The sequence below is a fragment of the Schistocerca piceifrons genome, chromosome 2, assembly GCF_021461385.2.
Source record: "Schistocerca piceifrons isolate TAMUIC-IGC-003096 chromosome 2, iqSchPice1.1, whole genome shotgun sequence".
NCBI lineage: Eukaryota > Metazoa > Arthropoda > Insecta > Orthoptera > Acrididae > Schistocerca > Schistocerca piceifrons.
The window spans coordinates 655,592,598-655,617,587 of NC_060139.1; the positions used below are offsets into that span (position 1 = coordinate 655,592,598).

At 44.4% G+C, this 24,990-nt stretch overlaps 1 protein-coding gene across 1 annotated transcript in view; it reads left to right on the forward strand.

The window, feature by feature from the left end:
• LOC124775707 (UDP-sugar transporter UST74c-like) overlaps nt 1–24,990 on the forward strand; it is a 50,025-nt gene that overhangs the window by 17,552 nt on the left and 7,483 nt on the right. The window contains exon 3 of the mRNA XM_047250535.1: nt 5,926–6,162. Coding sequence (XP_047106491.1) covers nt 5,926–6,162 — 237 coding nt within the window. The remainder of the gene's footprint in view (nt 1–5,925; nt 6,163–24,990) is intronic.

Below are 24,990 nucleotides of genomic sequence, written 5' to 3' on the forward strand. Positions count from 1 at the left end.
CGAGAGGGTGCGTTTCTGGATGAGGTATCGAATATATTGCTTCCCCCTACTTATACCTCCCGAGGAGATCACGAATGTAAAATTAGAGAGATTAGAGCGCGCACGGAGGCTTTCAGACAGTTGTTCTTCCCGCGAACCATACGCGACTGGAACAGGAAAGGGGGGTAATGACAGTGGCACGTAAAGTGCCCTCCGCCACACACCGTTGGGTGGCTTGCAGAGTATAAATGTAGATGTAAATGTAAATATCAAGGTATAGATTGCTGAAATGTGTAGAGCAGTGTGTTGTAGAAAGAGGCGATGACTGTTCCAGAGTAAACCCAGACAGAAGGTGAAAGAACAGGACTAGATGGCGAGGCTTCTGTTCCAAACAGATCCAGCCTTGGGCTGGAAACTGTTCAAGATGATAATGATGACATGCACGTAGACTCAGTGAGGTTCTGGAAGATACCGAAAGGGATGTGGAGCCACGCAGACTCCAGTGCCATGGCCAGCTGTGCAAGGTTTCTCAGTTGAGAAGGATGCAGAGTACATACATCCCGATAGATGTGGTCGAACATATTCTCGATTGGGTTTTAAGCGTGGAGAGTTTGGTGGCGTGAGGAGTACAGTAGACTCATCCTGGTGCCATGCACGTCCACTGCGAGCTTTGTGACACGTTGCATTGTCCTGCTATTAGATGCAATCACGCTGTGGAAAAGAAACAAGTTGCGTGAATGGGTGGACTTGGTCCCCAAGGATAGATGAATACTTGTTTTGATCTGTTGTGCCTTCCAGAATGACCAGATCACCAAGGGAACGCCACAAAAACGTTCCTCAGACCATAATGCTCCCTCCTCCCGCCTGGAATCTTATGGCGATTATCAGAGTGCTCTACCTGCCAATGCCCATCTGTCCACGGGAGCATAAAACGTGAGTGATCTGAAATGGCCTCCTGTCGCAACTCAGTGGATGTCCAATTGGGTCACTGACATGCATATTCCAACCTTCGTCGCCGATGAACAGCAGTCAGCGTTGTTGCATGAACCAGGCACCTGCTGTGGGGCCCATACGCAGAAACGTTTACTGAACGATCGTCGAAGAGAAACTGTTGATAACCCTGCTGATTCACTGGAGTTGCTGTTCAACAGATGCAAGTATATTCCGCCGTTGGCCTCCATCATCTACGGCATCACAGTTGCCTCGGCACCTGTTTTAATACACACATCAAAAATTTTTTTGCATCACCCCGGTTCCCAGAACTCCTGAAGATAAACGTTGACTGTGGATATTGTATCACAGACACAGTCCCTCTGACTGTTCAGAGATGTCACTAAACCCGCCTAAAGATGTAAACAACCATGCACGAGCAGCGTCTATTAGACGGTGGGGGTCCGACAGCCGATCAGTTCCAGTCATTCCATCAGGAAGGAGGTACACGGCTCATGCTGTCCGTAGTTCAACCATGCCTAGACGGTCAATACCGCAGTTTGATAGTGTCCGCATTGTTACTTTGTACCAGGAAGGGGTCACAACAAGGGAAGTGTCCAGGCGTCTCGGAGTGAAACAAAGCGATGTTGTTCGGACATGGAGGAGATACAGGGACAGGAACTGTCGGTGACTTGCCTCGTTCAGGCTACTTTAGTGGATGACCACTACCCACGGATTATGGTTCGGTTGAACCCTGACAGCAACGCCACCTTATTGTATAATGCTTTTCGTGGAGCCACAGGACGTTGTGTTAAAACTCAAGCTGCATGATGCGCAACTTCACTCCCGACGTCCATGGCGAGGTCCATCTCTGCAACCACGACGCCATGCAGCGCAATACAGCTAGGCCCAACAACATGCCGAATTCACCGCTCAGGATTCTTCACCGATGTGTGTCGCATACTGGATACGCAAGTGTGGAAAGCTGTATCAAACCAGTCTTCGGACTGAAGACCACAACAACAGTCTTTGTAAGTTGGAGCTACCGAATAACGATCCGCTTGGGCCCCGTCGAATCGCAAGAAATTTTCGCAGCTTAACGCCGCAGATAACGACTAGGTATTCAGGATAGCTTCTGTGATGTTTGGGAATAAGGGGAGACATAGAGGTGTAAGTATGGCTGTGAGGGCAAGTCTTGACTTGAGTTCGTGTGGCTCAGGGAGCAAAAGCATTTGTGGTGAAAGACAAGGTTCCGCTTCTAGTGCCGGAACGGCACAGACTTTTAATCTTACAGGGAGTTTAAAAATAGCGCACATTCTGCTGCAGAGTGAGGGCTAATTCTGAAATCTTTTCAAAGTTTAGTAACAATGCAATGGGTAGATACCATTCATTAACATTCATTAACTTTTTATCAACAGAGAAAGTAATTGCCCCAAGATGGGTCGTTTTGCAGCACCATACCAGACTTCCCGGAGGTACAATAGTCCCCCATCGGATCACCGTGAGGGGACTACTCAGAAGACGTCTCATCAGGAAAAACAAAACTGGCGTTCTACTAGTCGGAATGTAAAAAGTTAGAGCCGTTAATCGGCCAGGTACGCTACAAAATTTAAGGAGAGAAATAGTGAGGTTGATGTTGTATATAGTGAGAATTAGTGAAGCTCGGTCGCAGGGGAAACAGGATTTCTGGTAAGGTAAGTAGACGATTATAAATACAAGATCAAATATGGATAATACAGAAGTGGGTACGATGATAAATAAGAAAACAGGAATGCAGGTAAGCTACTGTGAACAGCATAGTGAACGCATTATCATAGCCAAGAAAGACACGAAGCCTACTCGCACCAAATTAGTAGAAGTTTATATGCCAACTAGCTACGTAGATGATGAAAAAAAAATGTATGATGAGATTTACGCTGGAGGAATGAAATTCGATAGTAGGAAAAGGAAGAGAAGGAAAAATAGCAGTTGAGCATGGATTGGGGGAAAGAAATGAAAGAGGAAGCTGCATGGTAGAATTTTGCACAGAGCGTAATTTAACTATCGCTAACACTTGGTTTAAATATCATGGAAGAAGACTGTATACGTGAAAGAGACTTGGAGACATTGGTATGTTTCATATTGATTATATAGTGGTAAGAGAGAGATTTCGGGAGCAGATTTTAAACTGTAAGACATTTCCAGGGGCAGATGTGGACTCGGTTCACAATTTATTGGTTACGAACTGTACTTTAACACCAAAGAAAACGCAAAATGATAGAAAATTACGAACAGGGACCTCGATAAATCGACAACACCAGAAATTATTGAGAGTTTCAAAGGGAGCATTAGCCAACGTTTGACTGAAGCGCGGGAAGGGAATACAGAAGAAGAGGAGTAGGTGGCTTTGAGAGGTGAAATAGTGAAGAAAGCAGAAGGTCAAATACGTAAAAGGACAAAGCATAGTAGAAATCCTTGGATATCACAGGAGATACTGAATTTAATTGATGAAAGGAAAAAATATAAAAATGCAACAGATGAAGGAATTACAGACGTCTAAAAAATGATATTGACAGAAAGTGCAAAACGGCTTAACAGGAATGGCTAGAGGACAAATGTAAAGCTGTACAAGCATGTACAAGGGGCACTGAAAAATAAATGAGCCAGTGGTTGTAAAATGAAAAGCGATTATCGTTACGCCATTGGCTACTGAAGAAGTTGTGGTCCCTGTAAAAGCTACACAAGAAAAACGTTGATAGTGTCTAAGATATCCATTTTCGTGTTTTCTGTATTATAATAATTTCCTTCATTCTGTACACGCCCGTACCGACCTGAAAGTTGTTTGACTCCAATTGGAGTCAATTACATCATTAAAAGCAATCGATGTCAGTCTTCTGAAAACGGACATTTTGTTGCTATTGGGAAATGACATCCACCTTACAGCAGGCCCATTCTCAAAATCTCAGAGCTGTGTATGCAATGCTTCACAAAATAGCATCTTCTAAATTTTAGAGGCGTTTTAAGGAGCTGAGAGTAGTTTTGTACAAACAACGAACATTTTGTGGTTATAACTGTGCAAAAAAAAAAGTAGTCCCTTATTATATTAGAGTTATAAATGCCTACAGGTGTTGCCAGTTTGCAGTTGGGAATAACATATAATAAAAATGCCAACATTTTGCCAAAAGAAAACAGCACAGGGTTCAAAAATTTCTCTCAATTTGGGGACAATTTACTTGATTTTAAATTTACTTATAGTGCAATGTATTATAGTCTCAAGGGGTTAATTACACACGTAATGTTAACTGAAAAAACTCTGTACCACATGGCAAAGACTTTTTAAGGGTAATATATATGCGGAATTTGTTTCTTAAATGTGTCCAATTAAACAATGGTAATGAAGTGAAACTTCAAAACTCATTATCTCAAAAGAACTCTCTTTCATCACAGATATTTAACCTGTCCTAATTCACTCAAATTTGGAGACAAAAATTTATTTCTTTTACAAATTGTTCAGAATTTAATGCTGAACATAAAAATTACAATAGCTAAAAATCCAAAATTTTCGACAAGCAGTCCCTTTTCGTTTTCCGTCTCACAAATTCTTACGGGAGAAGATTTAGAAAATCTACAACTATCACTTATCTTTTTAAAACTGTTAAACAGACAAGTAGAGTTTCTAAGTGATGTATGAATTAAGTACAATTTTTTGAAGATGTCCTGTACACAGTTATTACTGTAAAGAGTTTGTTGCGAAATTCTGTTTCTGTTGTACACGCTGCTATATGCTGCTCTCAGCAAAATTTATTAATATAAATGTTCTTAATTGCATTACTTTACAATTATGGCTATTCCTCCATTCTGCATACCCGATCTATAGGAGTAAGATGCTAACCTAAATCCTGTAATATTTAACATGCCACTGTCTATACCTGTTTCCATGTTATTGTAAATATAGTGACGTTATTGGGAAATTGCTGTGTTCATTTTGGAAGACATTAAACAAACGCAACGAGCAATACATTAACAAGTAACGAAGAGGTTTCCGACTCTGTTATATAACTTCTTGAAGAGAGAAAGAAAGAAAGACAGAGAGAGAGTCATAAGCAAAACATTGTCTATCTGTGGTGCACACCGTAGCGTTGACATTGATCAGGGGAGAAGCAGATAACGTTTATGGTGTGGACAGAGTTTGGTGATCCCTGCTTTCACTCCAATCGGCAAGTCGCTTGCAGTCTAGAACCTGGCTTGACGGACGGTCCATATGCATTGCAAAATACATCTAACGGTTTCTCACCTTCTGCACTTACTTTCTACAGAATTTCTTTCAATAGAACAGCTGACAAAGTTCACCTCGAAAACCGCACAAAAGCTGGATTTAGAAAAAAGTGATTAAAAATTCTGGATTGCCCCAGTGTCAAAGTGAACAACGCCATACTGAAATGAACCAAAGCTGAGACGGAAAATTCGTTAGTGTGCTTGCTCTTTATCACTAGTTAGTCTTTGGTTTTCTCTGGCTTAGTTGAGTGAGCGCTGTTTCTTTTTCCAGTGTCCTGGGAGCAAAGGCCAATTTACTACTGTAACTGAAGCATGACCATCAATGGCGCTAAGCGTCCTTCTTCTCAGGAAATTTGGGTTTTTCACGCCTGAACGCATCCAAAAAAGCGGTTGCTCTTCCTGAGTTGCTCCCCCCCCCCCCCCCCCCCCCTAAGCGAATAGCTGAAAGAATTCTACATGTGTAGTATACCCTACCTTCTTGAAGATGCATTTCTGTTTATATTTGATCGTTTACTGTTCCACTTATGTTGCAGTCAGAAATGAAAAAGTTTGTACGCTGCAGATGATATTAGATCCACGATTGACCTGCCAGGAACACCTACATAGATAGAGTGGAAGAGAATACAACAGTTTTCGCTACAAGAAAAGCTAGATTCACTATAAATGTGAGAAACGTTCGAATAAAAATAAAGTAAATGTAGAAGAAAGTTTGTCATGTCACAACAATTAAGTTACGTTGTTTAATTTTTGTTTCTTTTGCAGGTAGTGTGCAAGGTAGTCCTTACAAAGTACGGGTTTCCATCTGCTCGAGTGATTGGTCTCGGACAAATGACAGCAACAGTGATTATACTGTACGCAGCCCGTCAATGCGGATTTATATTTTTTCCCGCATACGACTCATCTATTGCCACTAAAGTGTGGCCATTGCCTTTTGTGTACTTGTTCAATGTAGTCTTCGGTCTCTCAAGTACTAAGGAGCTTTCACTGCCAATGCTAACGGTGAGATTATATTTTTTAAAAGAAATGTGTTACGTCTTTGTGTTTCTATTTAAGTAAAAAAATGTGTATGTACATATAAAACATAATGTATATGGACTGTGGTATTCATTTTCCATGGCATATTAAAAGCACGAAAAACATAGCTTTGCTGGTTTTAATATCGTTACTGGAGGAAAGAAACAAAGGTAGAACACTGCATAAAAGCAGCTGATGAAAATGCATTCTTCACTAGTCAGCCTTAAGATTATGACAGACATATGCCAGGATTTCAAAGGTTGATTGCGTTTCACTACATTATTGAAGGAGAAGTACTAGGTCTAACTACATTAATTCACTTAAGTTATATTCCAAGAAGGGGATTTTGGGAAAAGTGAGAAACGTGTAGAATGTAATGTGTTACATTAGGCATACAGTCTGTTAAATAAGAGCGAGATAGGCATTACACACAGATAGTAAAAGATATCGCCTTAGTACTTTCACAGCCCAATAGAGGGAACCTTTGTTCTTCATGCAATGTCCATAAATCATTAGTTTACTTTGAATCCTTGACTGAGATACACAAGAAGAGACATGATTGCATCTTATGCGTCGCGTTTTGAGGCTGTAGCCTCCCCAGAGTGAAACGAAAACAAGTCACTCCGCGGCGTCTAAATGTAAGAGGAAATCAAAATAATTTGTAACACGTTAAAAACTGGTTAAAACATGGCTGGCTTTGGCAATTCGTTGCACTCATGTCGCTTCTTGTGTATCTCAGTCAAGATTCAAAGTAAACTAATGCTTTTTGGACATTGTGCGAAGAACAAAGAGTCCCTCCATTGGGCTGTGAAAGTACTAAGGCGATACCTTTTACCATCTGTGTGTAATGCTGATCACGCTTTTACATAACAGAGTCTATCTATTTATAACTGTTAAATGAGAACCTAGGCCTGTGCTAGAGACAAAAACCGCCCTGTTCGAGATACAGTCTTAACCTGACACAGCCGAAATGAAGCAGGAGCATGTCTGAATTGTAGGAAGGCTGTGTAATAACCTAAGTTTGTATTTACCTGGCATAATAAACGTTACTCTACAGGGTAAAATGTGGCGATAAGTATGTCACAAATGCATCTTCTAATTATATCTAAGGTAACAGATTTTTTCTTCATTCATGTGTTAGATTGCGAAGCCTTCTCACAAACTGATGTCACCCATGCGTGCAGTTATATCTCTCCGTTTATACTTTCGTAATCCTGCTTAATGTACAATAATGTTGTTCGATATTGATGGCCTTATTAAGTAAACCATTTAATTGGCCGGGGTTGCCTTAGAGAACCTCTGAAAAACCAAAGGCAGAATGACTAAATCAAAGTTTAATAACAAGACTTTATTGTTGTACTGCAACCAAATGTTTCCTTTTCTGCTACTATTGTCACGTTCTGCCCAGCATCGACATAGAATCAGTTAACGTAAGGTGTAGTTGTCGTCAATATGAATGTCGATTTAAACGTCGCAATGCTTTACTAGGCATGGTTCTACAGGAGGTGGCTACCACTTGCCTTTCTCCAAACTTCGAAATGACTTACCCAGACAACTGTGTGGTCACCTACAGTTTACAACTGTTTGCAAATCACAGTGCAAGTCAACATACACTCCTGGAAATTGAAATAAGAACACTGTGAATTCATTGTCCCAGGAAGGGGAAACTTTATTGACACATTCCTGGGGTCAGATACATCACATGATCACACTGACAGAACCACAGGCACATAGACACAGGCAACAGAGCATGCACAATGTCGGCACTAGTACAGTGTATATCCACCTTTCGCAGCAATGCAGGCTGCTATTCTCCCATGGAGACGATCGTAGAGATACTGGATGTAGTCCTGTGGAACGGCTTGCCATGCCATTTCCACCTGGCGCCTCAGTTGGACCAACGTTCGTGCTGGACGTGCAGACCGCGTGAGACGACGCTTCATCCAGTCCCAAACATGCTCAATGGGGGACAGATCCGGAGATCTTGCTGGCCAGGGTAGTTGACTTACACCGTCTAGAGCACGTTGGGTGGCACGGGATACATGCGGACGTGCATTGTCCTGTTGGAACAGCAAGTTCCCTTGCCGGTCTAGGAATGGTAGAACGATGGGTTCGATGACGGTTTGGATGTACCGTGCACTATTCAGTGTCCCCTCGACGATCTCCAGTGGTGTACGGCCAGTGTAGGAGATCGCTCCCCACACCATGATGCCGGGTGTTGGCCCTGTGTGCCTCGGTCGTATGCAGTCCTGATTGTGGCGCTCACCTGCACGGCGCCAAACACGCATACGACCATCATTGGCACCAAGGCAGAAGCGACTCTCATCGCTGAAGACGACGCGTCTCCATTCGTCCCTCCATTCACGCCTGTCGCGACACCACTGGAGGCGGGCTGCACGATGTTGGGGCGTGAGCGGAAGACGGCCTAACGGTGTGCGGGACCGTAGCCCAGCTTCATGGAGACGGTTGCGAATGGTCCTCGCCGATACCCCAGGAGCAACAGTGTCCCTAATTTGCTAGGAAGTGGCGGTGCGGTCCCCTACGGCACTGCGTAGGATCCTACGGTCTTGGCGTGCATCCGTGCGTCGCTGCGGTCCGGTCCCAGGTCGACGGGCACGTGCACCTTCCGCCGTCCACTGGCGACAACATCGATGTACTGTGGAGACCTCACGCCCCACGTGTTGAGCAATTCGGCGGTACGTCCACCCGGCCTCCCGCATGCCCACTATACGCCCTCGCTCAAAGTCCGTCAACTGCACATACGGTTCACGTGCACGCTGTCGCGGCATGCTACCGGTGTTAAAGACTGCGATGGAGCTCCGTATGCCACGGCAAACTGGCTGACACTGACGGCGGCGGTGCACAAATGCTGCGCAGCTAGCGCCATTCGACGGCCAACACCGCGGTTCCTGGTGTGTCCGCTGTGCCGTGCGTGTGATCATTGCTTGTACAGCCCTCTCGCAGTGTCCGGAGCAAGTATGATGGTCCTGACACACCGGTGTCAATGTGTTCTTTTTTCCATTTCCGGGAGTGTATTTACTATCTCCACAAGACATATTTTGAATGAGTATGATATTGTAGCATACCATTCCTCAAAGCAATTAATATCTAATTTAACAGCATTCTACTACTAACGAGTTTCGGAACGCGAATTAAAAGTAAAAAAAAAATATATATATTACCCAAGCAAATTTGTAAAAAAGTTCATAGTGCAGCTTTCTCCCTCTTCAAAAATTCTGAACACCGGCTGACTGAGTGTTCTAAAGTTTCCGTAACGCCTTCCTCACACTGGACGTGTTTTTGAACGTGAAACACGCTGAAAGTGGTTTTCACTATGGCCGGTTCACGCTCAGAAACAAGCTGGTTGATCACACGGAACGTGCTCCACAATCTTATTTGCGACCGCAGTGATAGTTACAGGCTATATCTGACCCGCAAACCATACAATTCGTTTACGAAATTGGACGAGCATAGAATAGCTACTGTACGTTAGCTATCGTAGTGTGTACATTACGTTCTATTAAAAATGTACGTTCTATTAAATTAAAGCCTCACAATCATAAAGAAAACATTAAAAAATATTAGCAGATAGCAGGGTGCAAAACTGCAGCCTTTCACTTCAGAGGCTGTATTTCTATCTGTTACACTACAGCTAACACACGTTATATGGATCTACATTTGTATCTTTTGGTTTCCCAAAGACTAAAGACTTTAACCGCATGTATGTTATTATCTGACATTTAACAGAATCTATGAGTCGACCAGAGATAACTGATCTTTATATCTGAACGCATCGTTTGATATAACACGGGGTTACGTCCCATCAAGAGTTGTGTTCGTTAGAAAGGTACTGGGTTAGAGAAGGGGCCATGTCCATATAAATGAGTGTACGGTGAATCTGTTCCAACAAAAAAGAAGAAGAGAGAGAATGTAATGAAAATTCTGTGGTACATACCTGACGAGCTATTTTATAACAGTATCTGCCAGTGGCCAGCGAAGGATGGACAAGATAAAGATGAAACATACCCACTATCGTCTACTTTGCTGTATTTTGCTTGTGGTTGTATTTTGGGTACAATATGAATAAACCTGTATGCTCATAACACACTCTTTTGCTACTGTGAGGAATAATATAAACTTGCATAACACAGTTCTTCCGCTGCGAACAGGACGCTAGTTGCTCATCAACATCACATGTTCGGAAAGGGGCCATCTCCAGTACATTCAGGCTCGATTACCCACCGCAGTCTATGGCTAAATTATGTTGTAATGGTGTACATTGTTTCACTCTGGGGCCAAATGCTAAGTGGCAACTTCACGTCACGATGCTTAAACTAGTTTTGTAGTAAAACAGTTTGTTATGTCACAAATTTGTTCGCGTGGCCATCCTCCGCAGCAAGCACAAAAATACTTGTTTTGTAAATAAAACCGGCTTTTATGGCTGTTGCGGCAAGGAAAGGTGGTTTTATTAAAAAAACAAGTAGTTTTTTATGTCACCTGAAAAATTTATTTTCCAACCAACTGATTCAAAAATAACAGACTGTACCAAAAAATGGTTCAAATGACTCTAAGCACTATGGGACTTAACATCTGAGGTCATAAATCCCTACTTAAACCTAACTAACCTAAGTACATTACACACAGCCATGCCCGGGGCAGGATTCGAACCTGCGACCGTAGTCGCAGTGCGGTTCCAGGCTGTATCAAAAGGACTAGTTTTTGATAAATCTTCGGTGCTTAGGTATTTTAAAATGTCATGCTTTCGTAACACGGAAGCAGGTATAATACGAAAACTACTAAATACGAAAAGCCTATAACCACCGAAAACTCGTTTCCCGTCATTTTGTCATAACAAACCGCACCAAAGCGACGATTTTTCGCGATACCCTGCATGGGTTAATGCCTTTGAAACGGCTTAATACTCTGCCTGAAAAAAAAAAAAAAGATGAAGCAACCAGAAGAGAGGAGGGGGGGGGGGGGAGGAAACGAAATGAAACTTCATTTGTTGAGAGGGTATGTGATATTTACAATATCGAGTCAGTTTTCCAAAGATCTTGCCAATATGAGCCAACTTCTCGGTATGACGTTGCACCCTCTCTGGCCCATGCACTGATCCGACTGGGACGTGACGTCAGAGCTGGTCCCATACGTGTTCTACCTGTTACTGATCTGGAGATCTTGCTGGCCAACGTGAGTACCTCGTTATCACACCATCAAAGAAAAATGGTTCTGAGCACTATGGGACTTAACATCTGAGGTCATCAGTCCCCTAGAACTTAGAACTACTTAAACCTTACTAGCCTAAGGATATCACACACATCCATGCCCGAGGCAGGATTCGAACCTGCGACCGTAGCGGTCACGCGGTTCCAGACTGAAGCGCCTAGAACCGCACGGCCACACCGGCCGGCCATCACATCATCACGCAGACAGTTCACAGAGACATGTGCCATGTGTGAAAGAGCATTGTCCTGTTGAAAAACGGCACCACGAAACTGTCGTAGAAGAGGTAACACAGAAGGATGCAAGAAGTCCGCGACCTACCTTCCGAATTCGCTCAATCACTACCAGGCGTGACCTGGAGTCACAGCCGATGGCTCTCCACACCATGGCACCAGGAGTAACGCCGCAGTGCCTCTGCAAAACATTGAAAGACTAGGATCTCTTCTCAGATCGCCGCCAACGATAATCATCTTGTGTAGTGCGGAGTCATTCATCGCTGAACACAATGCGACGCCATTCGTCAGCAGCGCACACTTCCCGGTCACAGCACCACTCCAAATGTAGCCGTTTGTGCTATAAATGGCAGCCTACGCTTGGGACAGTAATTCCCTGGTCCAGCCGCTCTGCCAGTGGTTCGGAATGACACGGTACGTTGCAGGATTGCCGTTACTTGTTCTCGGATGCAGGCGTCGATTTGACGGGGTTAGGATGTAGGCGGCGCACAATAAGGTGATCCTCCCTTATGGTGGTCACGTGTGGTAACGACGAGTATGACTGCCCCCACGTTCCCAAGAAGGCCAACATGCGGCCACTGTCGCATCTGAATGTCCCAAAAATCTCGATACGGCATGATTCGGCCAGCCGGCCGAATGGAGATCCACAATAAGGTACGTTTCCAATCTCTGCCACGTTCTGATAACGCTGTCTCACAACAAAACACGACGTCACCGTGTCCTTCACAGTGATCATCCAGTATTTGACAGCGTTCACGCCTCTTATACAGGGATGTTCGGAAATTCCTGTTACCAGGCTTCTAGGACTTGTGGAGAATAATGAGTACATAATATTTTGAATAGGAACCCATGTCCGGAAATGTCATACGACGACGGTACAGAGTGCCAAAGCTATAGGTTCCAGCGCCTGTAAATGTATGTACAATCTATTGATGACGTTACAAACTGTCTAGGATGATGGAGAAGGATAAATGTATCAGTTTGATGTAAGTGTCCCTGTACCGGAAACGAAAGACTAGAAAGTTACTTGCGAAAACCGTTCTCATACCTCTGGCAGTGGAATACACGTACTGGTACTGTTGTTGCTAAGATTGCAGGGTAGGCTACATTCAGAGGTGACAGTATGGACCAAAAGAAGAACAAAATGTCTATTAAAAAAGAGCTCTACAGTGCGTACTGAAGAGCTAAGAGCATTTGTTCAATAGAGAAGTGCTTCACAGTAACGAAGATGAACACGTGCTTTATGGGTCCTCACTTCCGCTGTTTAGAGTCCATGTTTACTGGACATTTTTTCCTTGTTTTCCTCCTTACTACCACCTCTGAAAATTCTCTACGTTACAATATTAGCAACAACAATACAATTACATACTGTCAAAAGTACCACAACGGTTTGCGCTTACAACTTTCAACTCGTTCGTTTCTGGTACAGGGCCTTTTATCTCAAATGGATACATTTATCGTTCTTCAACATCCTAAACAGTCTATAATACCATCAAGGAATCCCCCTGTTTATACACACATTTACAGGCGCCTGTCCCTATAACTTTGACGCTCTGTAGCGTCGTTCGTTGACGTTTCTGCACATGGGTCCCTATCCAAAATATTATGTACTCATTACTCTCTAGAAGTCCTGGAGAGGGAGGAGGAGGAGATCAGTGTTTACCGTCCCGTCAAGAACGAGGTCATTGGAGGCGGAGCACAAGCTCGAACCAGGGAAGGATGGAGAAGGAAAGCGGCCGTGTCCTTTCGAAGGAACCATCCCGACATTTGCCTTAAGCGATTTAGGGAAATCATGGAAAACCTAAATCAGGATGCCCGGACGCAGGTTTGAACCGTCGTCTTCCCGAATGCGAGTCCAGTGTACTAACCACTGCGCTACCCAGCTCGGTTACAAGTCCTACAAGTTTGTGACGCGGATTTCAAAACACCCTGTATACCGTAGCAGAGCTGTTAATAACAATAAACAAGAACAACAGTAATGCATTCTAGTGGTCGTGCTACGCATCACAACGAATTCCGTCTCTGATTAGTTACATACCGCCGATGATGTACGTGTACTTAGTTACATTGACATTCGACCGTATCTTCTGGTTGTTTCACTTTTTACTCATAACATGTGAGTGATTACATAAAAACCACCAAACACTGGCTTCAAGCGCAAACGACGCAATCCAGTACGGCAAGTTCTGCTTGTGACGAAGATTACGGATCTTGTATCTCACTGGTCACGTTCCTCTCCATGAAGTAAATATGTGACACATATTCTGCCCTTCGGAATGTTCTGCAACGTGTAATTCCATGTTGTGACGTCTCAAAACTAAACGCTGACAAAGCTCCATGTCCACGTTCGCTTTCACACCAAGCGTAAAGACTGTTTGAGAGAAAACACCAAGCTTCCTGCAGATGGAGACATAGGAAGTCTCCAGATAATGACATCCCAAGAGGGCCTCCAAGCATCATAGTCGGATGTTACTGGCCTACAGTGTCTGTGGTAATAGTGCAATGGGGGCACCATTTAAAGAAACGAATCAAACTTCACTACTCAGCAGAGCAAAGAGGTTTGCGAACATTGCTAAACTAAACATTACTTGTGGATAGTTGGTGAAACGAAGAAAACGAGCTGGCCAGTCCGATGTAAAGACAGCATTACGAAATAGATTCGCATTCATGCACGCATGCTCTCCTGAAGGACATTGTATTGTGAAGATATAGACACTGTATAAACGCAGACATTGTAACCATTAATGATATGTCCTTGCCTGTACGGGCTAAAATGACCATAAATTATTTGTCTCCCTGTGCGGGGATCACAACTGTGCGAGAATAACAGTGGGGACTACGTGACATACGGAAGTTTAGGGGCATGCTCGGGTGGCCGAAGTTGTTGAGGCGACCGCTCGCAGAGCGGGAAATCCGGTTTCGAGTCCCGGTCCGGGACACGTTCCGTCGGACGTCAATGCATGGTCGCAAATGCGAATCTACACTCCTGGAAATTGAAATAAGAACACCGTGAATTCATTGTCCCAGGAAGGGGAAACTTTATTGACACATTCCTGGGGTCAGATACATCACATGATCACACTGACAGAACCACAGGCACATAGACACAGGCAACAGAGCATGCACAATGTCGGCACTAGTACAGTGTATATCCACCTTTCGCAGCAATGCAGGCTGCTATTCTCCCATGGAGGCGATCGTAGAGATGCTGTATGTAGTCCTGTGGAACGGCTTGCCATGCCATTTCCACCTGGCGCCTCAGTTGGACTAGCGTTCGTGCTGGACGTGCAGACCGCATGAGACGACGCTTCATCCAGTCCCAAACATGCTCAATGGGGGACAGATCCGGAGATCTTGCTGGCCAGGGTAGTTGACTTACACCTTCTAGAGCACGTTGGGTGGCACGGGATACATGCGGACGTGCATTGTCCTGTTGGAACAGCAAGTTCCCTTGCCGGTCTAGGAATGGTAGAACGATGGGTTCGATGACGGTTTGGAGGTACCGTGCACTATTCAGTGTCCCCTCGACGATCACCAGTGGTGTACGGCCAGTGTAGGAGATAGCTCCCCACACCATGATACCGGGTGTTGGCCCTGTGTGTCTCGGTCGTATGCAGTCCTGATTGTGGCGCTCACCTGCACGGCGCCAAACACGCATACGACCATCATTGGCACCAAGGCAGAAGCGACTCTCATCGCTGAAGACGACACGTCTCCATTCGTCCCTCCATTCACGCCTGTCGCGACACCACTGGAGGCGGGCTGCACGATGTTGGGGCGTGAGCGGAAGACGGCCTAACGGTGTGCAGGACCGTAGCCCAGCTTCATGGAGACGGTTGCGAATGGTCCTCGCCGATACCCCAGGAGCAACAGTGTCCCCAATTTGCTGGGAAGTGGCGGTGCGGTCCCCTACGGCACTGCGTAGGATCCTACGGTCTTGGCGTGCATCCGTGCGTCGCTGCGATCCGGTCCCAGTTCGACGGGCACGTGCACCTTCCGCCGACCACTGGCGACAACATCGATGTACTGTGGAGACCTCACGCCCCACGTGTTGAGCAATTCGGCGGTACGTCCACCCGACCTCCCGCATGCCCACCATACGCCCTCGCTCAAAGTCAGTCAACTGCACATATGGTTCACGTCCACGCTGTCGCGGCATGCTACCGGTGTTAAAGACTGCGATGGAGCTCCGTATGCCACGGCAAACTGGCTGACACTGACGGCGGCGGTGCACAAATGCTGCGCAGCTAGCGCCATTCGACGGCCAACACCGCGGTTCCTGGTGTGTCCGCTGTGCCGTGCGTGTGATCATTGCTTGTACAGCCCTCTCGCAGTGTCCGGAGCAAGTATGGTGGGTCTGACACACCGGTGTCAATGTGTTCTTTTTTCCATTTCCAGGAGTGTATTTCGTAATTTTCACCACAGCTGCAATCGTCACTGACAGTGTCTGCTTCTTGTATTGTGAAATAGAGACACTGTAGAAACAAAAACATTGTAATCACTAAAAATACTCCGTTTGTCTCAAAGTAATAATTAAAACCCAGGAAAGAGCCCAGGGATAATAATTAGTACAATGAGCACATTATTATTTTATTTCATGTTTATTGTATGATGACAAGACTTTTTTTTCGCAATTACCTTTGTAAAAGATAATTTCTATTAATCTGCTTGTGGTCAAAGGTAGATAATTTATGCTTTGTTGAAACAAAAGCAGCCATAATATGAAAGCAGCTAATGGAGTCCCGACAAAGTATATGGTGTTCATAAAAGAATGTCCCAGTTATAAAGTTAAATAGTATCAGTTGTTAGCTTTTTAGAGTGTTTCTTCAAGTTCACAACTACAGAGTAGCTGAAGCAGTTTTAGAGAAGCGCCTGCACGAGTAATGTTTTGTTGTTTTCCCAACTGCAGCGCCACACACGTAAAATGGCGGCTCCTGAGTGTAAAGTTTTTTTTGCGATAAGTAGTTTACTAAGAGTGAATCTGTAATTTCAGTTCAACAAGCATTTCTTTTATAGTTTAATTGTGATTCCCTATGAAGCAAAAGCACCAACCGATGGCATTCGAAAGGAACGGAAGTGTGTGTGAAGGTAAAATTACGGGACAATCAGACGTATCTGAAGAGGATGTCGACTGTGTCAGATTATCTTACCTTCATAGTTGTAGCAAGCCTATACGGAAAGCACGTTTTGAACTTCAGTTGCCAAAGACAACAGTGGGGAAGGCTTTAAGACAATGTCTACACTTGCATCTATCTATACAGGTTATACAGTTGGTACATGCTTTAAAGCCAGATGACTATGGTGTGCATTATAACTTTGAAAGTGAAAAGATGGCTTTCTTCATCATGTGGTGTTCAGTGATAAAGCAACTTTTGATCTAAGTGGTAAATACCCATAATGTTCCTATCTGGGGGCCAGATCATCTTCATGAATCTGTTCAGTGTCAAAGAGATTCCCCAAAATTAAACGTTTTCTGTGCCGGGCCCAGACGTCAAGTGTATGGACTTTTTTTATTTTTTGCTGAAGCTGCCACAACGCGAGTGGCTTATCTGGATGTGCTGCAATAATGTCTGTTTCTCCAATTAGAAAGTTAACCCGAAGACTTTATTTGGGGACAACATGAGCCCCTCCGCAGTGGCACCTCTTTGTACAGGAGTGGTTGAAAGTCGAAATCCCTGACCGCTGGACTGGTTGTAATGGTCAGAACAATAGCAACCTTTCCGTCTGGACTCCGTGTTCACCTTACCTCATGCCAAGCAAATCTTTTTCCTTTGGGGCTTTATACAAGATCGCGTCTACTTTCCGCCACTACCTAATGATTTGCCAGAGTTGAGACACAGAACAGCAGAACAGAAGAGGCTATTGCTTCAGTTACTCTGGACTTCAACCAAAGTGTGGGAAGAATTGGATTTTAGGTTGGATGTGTGCTGTATAACTAAATATGCACATAATGAACATACGTAGCAAAAACTAGGGTAGTTTATCTTCATATCTTTGGATTATAGGCAACCACTCACGAAAAGCGGAAGCGCTGAGACGTCGACAGGCACACACAAAAAGAAAGAAAACTTTCTAGCAGCACTTCGTGAGGAAAGCGCAGCTTGTTGCCTCCGCACCGCCACTCACCCGTGGCTGTCTGTGGGTAGGGTTTTGGTTAGCTGAAGCTTGTTTCCTCCACTCCCTGCCCCTGGCAGCTTGGTCAGGACTTCGTGAACAAACTTGAACCTCCTATGCATAAGCGACTTTCTGGCCAAAATGGACTACTCGTTGTGGATTCGCGATACATGTTTGTGTGAATCTGCCTCCAGCTACATCACAAGTGGGTCAGTGACACCAATGATCAGTTTACTGCGCCGTGTATATTATTCTAAGATCTTGAGTGTGCTGTACCCTGTCAGCGCATGCATAGAAACAGGAGGCTGTAGCGTCGTCTGCTGATATCGCAATTTAACCTTTCCTCGCTGAGCTCAGTCCTATTATAGTAATGGATTTTGTGCTGTTGTTTCTCTTTAATCTTTATTTTGTTTGTAGCTCCGTTTTCTCGGGTCACTGAAAAAGTTTCGCGAGTGCCTGGGTTTTTTCCTACTAGTCTTCTCCCCCAAGAGAAACGAAATATCTAGATACGAAAATGTACTCACGTTTTACAGTACCTGGACAAAAGAAACGCCTACACTATGTGTAAGTAATAACTTAAACAGATACACGTTTTAATCAAAATAGTTTCAACAGTGAAAAATTCAGATCTGTTTAATGAGATAAATAATTTTCATTGTTGTTTGGCACTTAGAAATAAAACGAGATACAAAAGATGAAGCATTTATTACTGCCCTCTAAATATTTTTGATATATTTGTTAAGTATATATTTTCTCGAGCCGATAAACATAGGTGTTTTTAAGTACGCTGTTCCGAATAATTTGGAGAACATAAACTTGGCCATCTGCTATACTCCATTGGACAATAATTGAGGACTTAGTATGTTACCAAATTATACCTTTATCTTTCACAAATTAAGTACATGACAGGTAATCATCGTTCCAAATTCATTTACGTAATGAGAACTGAGATGTCCGCAGGTGCCGAAAACATAGTGTAAACAATCACTTTTCATTGAACTTAGAGAGCTTAATATGCTCTCCATGACCATTTATCACCGCCTGACACCAATGTGACACACACCGTATAAGTCTACGCTGGTATCCATTTCCATTCTTCAATGAGAGCCTTTGAGAGTTCTCGGAGAGTCTATGGTGGAACAGTATGACCACTAGCACGTCTGTCAAGCATGAACCACACATGCTCGGTGGGATTTAGGTCGGGACTGACCGCTGTCCACTCCATTACTTCAATGTTCAGGCTTCGCAAGTCGCCACATGGACCCTGGCATTATCGTACATGAGAAGGAATTCGAGGCCATCCATATGGCATCAACACTCACGCCTCCGCACACCAACGCGGAACCTGAGCCAAATCTGTAGATTTCTTGGGCAACCGTTGGTAGGTACTACTCACCATGGCGTCCCCACACACGAAGCTTACGTCAGAGCAAATCTGAACTTGTCTGTGATGAACACCTTTCGCCACTGACGATGTTAGCAGTTGACAAAGGAAAGGCAGAACTGTAGGCGAACTGCTAGATGTTGTCGTGGCAAGTGGGTTACTCGAACAGGACGTCTGGATCGTTTCTCGTAACCCGTTACTCACAGTCTGATTGGACACAGCGGCTCCGTACCCCTTCTGGGATCGTGTTGCAGTGCTCTGGTAGTATCCGTAATACGCTGCAACTCAGTGATGGCCAGATACCGTCCTTCACGGGGGTTGTTGAGCATCAGCGACTTCGTGCAACTCGCCTTTTGTACTGACCTGTCTCTATGTAGCGAGTCCGTGCCACAAGGAGAGGCTTGGCATCAGTAGCAACAGGGAGGAATGTCCATCCTTCTTGGATCAAACAGACTGCCATTGCAACTGTCACTGGATTAAAATGTCACTCTGCACGTGTGCTTGCGAAACGCACCAAGCTGTAGTCAGCCTCGTATTTCATTCTCCATTTTACTCAGCACATTTAATCGATTGATAAGATAGGTTTAATTAATCAATAAATTCCGACGTATATGGAAAAGAGCGGTATTATCTTGGGAGAGGACGCTGATTGTAGAATATTTCCTTTGACTTCTCGTAATTCTAAAGTGCATGCCGAATTCACTGTGGTAGTTGGCAGGCAGTGAAAACATAGCCCTTGCAATTTCCGTTCGCCTTGACCTACCTTCACCGGACGAGGCAGCTGACTGGACGCGCGCTGGAGATAACGCCGGCCCCAGTATTGTCATACTATATTTATTCTATCAAAAGAAAAGATTTTACTTACCTATAAAGTCAGACATGTATTACGCGGCAACCCGCTCACACATTCACCGCGGCAGAGGGCGGCACGAGTATTTGACAAAATTAGCCATGCTCAGGAGAGAATACGTTTGCTTGTTGAGTTCAGCGAACTAGCCCTGCCTTTGCCAGTTGTCAGACATTAATTCAAAGGTTTCTCTGAATGACAGACCAACCAGTCATGTGGCATGTCCCATGCGATAACAACGCAATATTGTGCAACAGCCACGGGGCGCCTCCACAGGTGAGCCTTTTGTTTGGTGCCGATGGGTCGCAGACGCCATGAGCGAAAACATTGAGAAGACAAATTTACGGAAAGCTTTTGATGGGACTTCATTTGATAGGTTGGAAATCCGGATCTTTGGGAACAGCGATGTGCCATAGGGTCATACTCGCAAGTTGCTGGAAAGAGCAGTTCAGATTGGTCGCGTTCAGGTTCTTCCTAGACCTGGACGCCCAAACCTCCCAGAACAAAATTGTTAGGAAGTGTCGGATTGGCGGAATAAAGCGCGCGACCTCAGATTGGCCAATATGGCAGTTTTGGCGGGCTCACACCGAGAAGGAACGGGAGAGGAAACTATGAGACACTTCCTCACTGGGAGCCACAGTGGACACTTCCTCGCTGGGAGCCATAGTACACACTTCTTCGCCGAGAGTCACAGAAAACACTTCTTTGTCGGGAACCATAGTAGACGGACTTGGTCGTCGAGCGGCGCCGAGAGGAAGGCAATTCTAGAGCAGATGGGCCGCACCGTGATAGCGTCCGACCCCATCTGCAGTCTCACCGCGCCCCGTCCCGCGCAACGTGTATCGCAGCAACGGCGTAGGAAATTCGTACGAGATGATAAACGTGTTGGTTCAGGTTTATCAGTCAGTCACTGTGTGGGGTACCTTTCAGCCGTGATTTTACCCCTTGGGGTTCTATTTCTACTTACTCACTAACCTTCCGATGCAATCATTAGCAACACCTCAACTCGGCGATTAGCAGTTATTTAAAATGATTTCTTGTTCGTTCGGTCTATTTTATGAGAACTTTTCCAGGCCTTTTCTTATGAAGATCCACAGTTACCACACGCTCATATGTGTACATGTAGTCATTTTCCCAAAATGAGTATTTGACACTTGCTTTTTCTGAGCAGGTACTGCAATCATAACAATAAATGTACATAATTTTTAGCCCGTGTTTCATTACAGTAGCTGTTACACCCCGTCACTACTCTGTAATTAGTAAAGTTGAATCAGGACCCACAACTACTGTCCACGAGTCGGGGCCCCTTTCCTTCCGTCCCCTTGCGCTGAATTCCTTTACGTACACCTGGACCGTACTGGCGGACTAGCACCTTGAGAGAGGCTACTCAGTGCATGTCAGTGGCGTAACAGATTGTCTAGAGACACACCCCAGTGGCGCCTTACACATAGTTGAATACAACGTCTACAAACGACAAACATCGTCTGTGTGCATCACAATACTGGCACACCAGTACTCGCTTCCTTCTGAGGGGTCAGCTGATATTGTGATGCATAACGCAGCCGATACATGGCGAATGACTTTAGTTGTTGCATACATTGAAAGCGAAGGCCTCAAGCAGTGCAATATGACCCAGCCTGTCTCGAAGTAGGTTTAACACGCCGGACATTGACGCAGTGTTCCTCTAATTCTTTTCAATTGTATATTTGGGCTACATTTGTCCTATTCTTTCAGTTCTCAGATTTGTGAAGAATTTGCCGTATGAATTTTGTCAAGAACATTTACTTCGAATTTTGCTTTGATCATTAATAAATCATATAATTATTGCTTGTTCCTACATTTTGTTAGCATATTTCGATTTTTTCGTAAAAACAATGGTCAAATCGCACAGCACACATCTCACAACAAACACAGATTCGGCGCTGAAGTGTGAAAGGAAAGTACCACTCGTGACAAGTGACAGTCAGTACAGGAATAAAACACCACTAGTGCTGCAGTAGACTCAATTCACGAGTCGTCGACTGAGACAAGCAAGTCGCTCGTGTAAAAGCAGCTTCATACCGCTTGCACTAACGTTCACGAACGGCGTTTTCCCGGTTACTGTCGCTGTAGCACCTCCACTGTCACTTGCAACGGTCGTTTGTTGCAACATGTAAATTCAGATTTTTTTTTGGTCTGGTGCTTTTCTCCTTTCTTGTTAAAATTATTGTCACATTTATGAATTTGCTTCCCTGAACAAATGGGCATTAGAGCTCTTTTCCAAAGCGGGGAAGCTGTGTGTCGGCGACTTTTATTGCGCGGCCAGCATCTGTGAACATCTGCTGTGCCATAACTGATCTGTTATTTAACACAAAGAGATATACAGTGAATACTAAACTGAGCATCGAAATATTTTCGTGTTAAAAAAATGTCGTGTTAAACAATACATGCGTCAAAAATAAAATAAAAATTGCATTTCAGATCATGCCAAATTTTATTACCCTATGACAACTTAATTTCCTGCTAAAATTTCCTCTTTCACATACAGCGCAAAAAATGGCCGTGGCTGAAACTTTAATTGCCTCCATATTACAAAGGAGCCAATCACATTACATGGTGTACAGATCTGTTCATAAAAGTAAAGAAACGTTTGAATTATGTGTGTAGTAGAAGGATTAACACCTTGTTGACACTTAGTATAAGAACACATCCTCTAAAAACTGGCAAGAAAACTGCGTCGCGTCCTTAGGTACCTGGCGTCAAGGTTTGGTTCATACATGGCCCAGCGCAAGTTTTTGCGTTACTTAATTACTCTCTTTAATTAGTAAAAATCACGAAATTAACACAATGGACAGTTCATGATTCTTATTAAGATATTTTCGGCGCTCAATAGGCCACAGCGTGTGGTTCTTTCACCATTCAGTATTCCGTCCAAATGTCTTCAACTTCAGTGACTGCCTGTAGCCTACGAGGAAGGGAGTCTGTGAGGTGGGTGATGAATCTCTCATTTTCTGCCACCTCCTCCCAGGCAGCAACAGTGAAGTTGTAGAAGGTATCACCGGCTTCGACGTGTTGTAAGGCCAATTTTCTCGCTTCGTCCGTTTCATCTCTGCCCATACGGTTGCAACAGGCCTTACGTCTGGTGCGGAAGGAGACCAGCCGAGAAGACAATTCTCATTATCATTAGCAAACCGCTCCTGCACCATCGCTGACATACTAGTACGCAAGGTGGCCTGGTCCTACTGGAAACAGATTACTCCGTCAGAGTACATAGTTGTCATACTGATGGGACCATAAATTTCAAAAAACGTTCAAATGTGTGTGAAATCTTATGGGACTTAACTGCTAAGGTCATCAGTCCCTAAGCTGACACACTACTTAACCTAAATTATCCTAAGGACAAACACAGACCCATGGCCGAGAGAGGACTCGAACTTCCGCCGGGATCAGCCGCACAGTCCATGACTGCAGCGCCTCAGACCGCTCGGCTAATCCCGCGCGGCACCATAAATTTATTCATAATAAAGGTACTGGGTACCATCGAGTCAACCATCTATCCAGTGAAACATTCCACGTCCACGGGAACACATCCAGCTCCAAATTGCCATAAATATAGCGCCGCTATGCAATGACTCATGGACATATTTGGAGTCGAAACGACACCATGTGACCTGTACACTCGTACTAGACCATCATGAGCTGTGGACAATACCAAGTCGTTGTAAAATATCACGTCACTCCAGGCAGGATTTATACTGTCCTCGGCAAACGCTAATCGACAGTCTCTATGATCATCACGGAACCTCTCCTTGATGTCAGCATGTTTCCTAAGTAATTTCCCGAAGCTGGCGCCTTATAGCACCCACCGACACGGCAAGCTTAGTAGCATGCTTCAACTGCATCGCGTTCTGCCGACAGGTGTTGAAAAGCTCATTATCCCGGAATGTTGTTACACTCCAAAGTCCAGTTCCCGCACGCCTATTGGATTCTCTAGTATCTCGATAATGATTATCTTTTATCGCTCAGTGCGCTCTGTGGCACCATTCTGCGCCCTGGCCTTCGAAGCTGACCAGTTCGCTTCCTCCACAAGGGTAATGACGCGGTCACGAATAGTCTGTTAACGATGACGCATGGCGCACGAATAATGTGACTCGATATGAAACTATGTGGTGCTGGTATTTGACCTTGCTCGTGTGCACACAGAATGAATGGTGCGCCTGCACACCTAACTCGCCACGACAGACTGGAGGCCTGTTACCGTTTAACATCAATGAATCTGGGTGAAAAATTCTCACGTATTGTGTCAAATAAAGGTAGGAGATTTAATTTCTCGACTCCAGGGATGTCATTCTCTAGCAGAAGTGACTCATTTATTAATAACCAAAATTCCTTCTCGTCTTCTGTGGGAAATTAGCTGCACATCATCGAAATGTGTTTCACATAATACAATGGAGGGTTTCATAGACAACAAATCCTTGGATTATAAGAATGTGTCTCTTACGCCCAAAAAAATTGCAATGGATTCGAACAAGAGACGCTTTACTCAAAGAGTCTGCTTATTTTTCATTTAGTTACAGTGATAATTTACGAACTTATCTCTATTGAATCAACATGTAGTAAATTTATCGATAATACCAACATATTCTATTTGCAGAAAAGATTTTCTGCCTTCTTGGAATAGATCTGGAATACTGGCATGGTCAGTTTGCTGTATGTAATAGTTGAAGTAATATTTGCTCGTCTGCATGTTCCGAAAGCAAACAGAAAAATATGACATGCTACACTTCATTCACATCAGTTCTACACAGTGCTTTAACATTGGATGCGACTTCTGGGGGGCAATTTGCTCCGCCAAGTTTATACAGGGTGGTCCATTGATCATGACCGGGGCAAATATCTCACGAAATAAGCGTCAAACGAAAAAACTACAAAGGCGGAAACTTGTCTAGCTTGAAGGGGGAAACCAGATGGCGCTATGGTTGGCCCGCTAGATGGCGGTGCCATAGGTCAAACGGATATCAACTAGGTTTTTT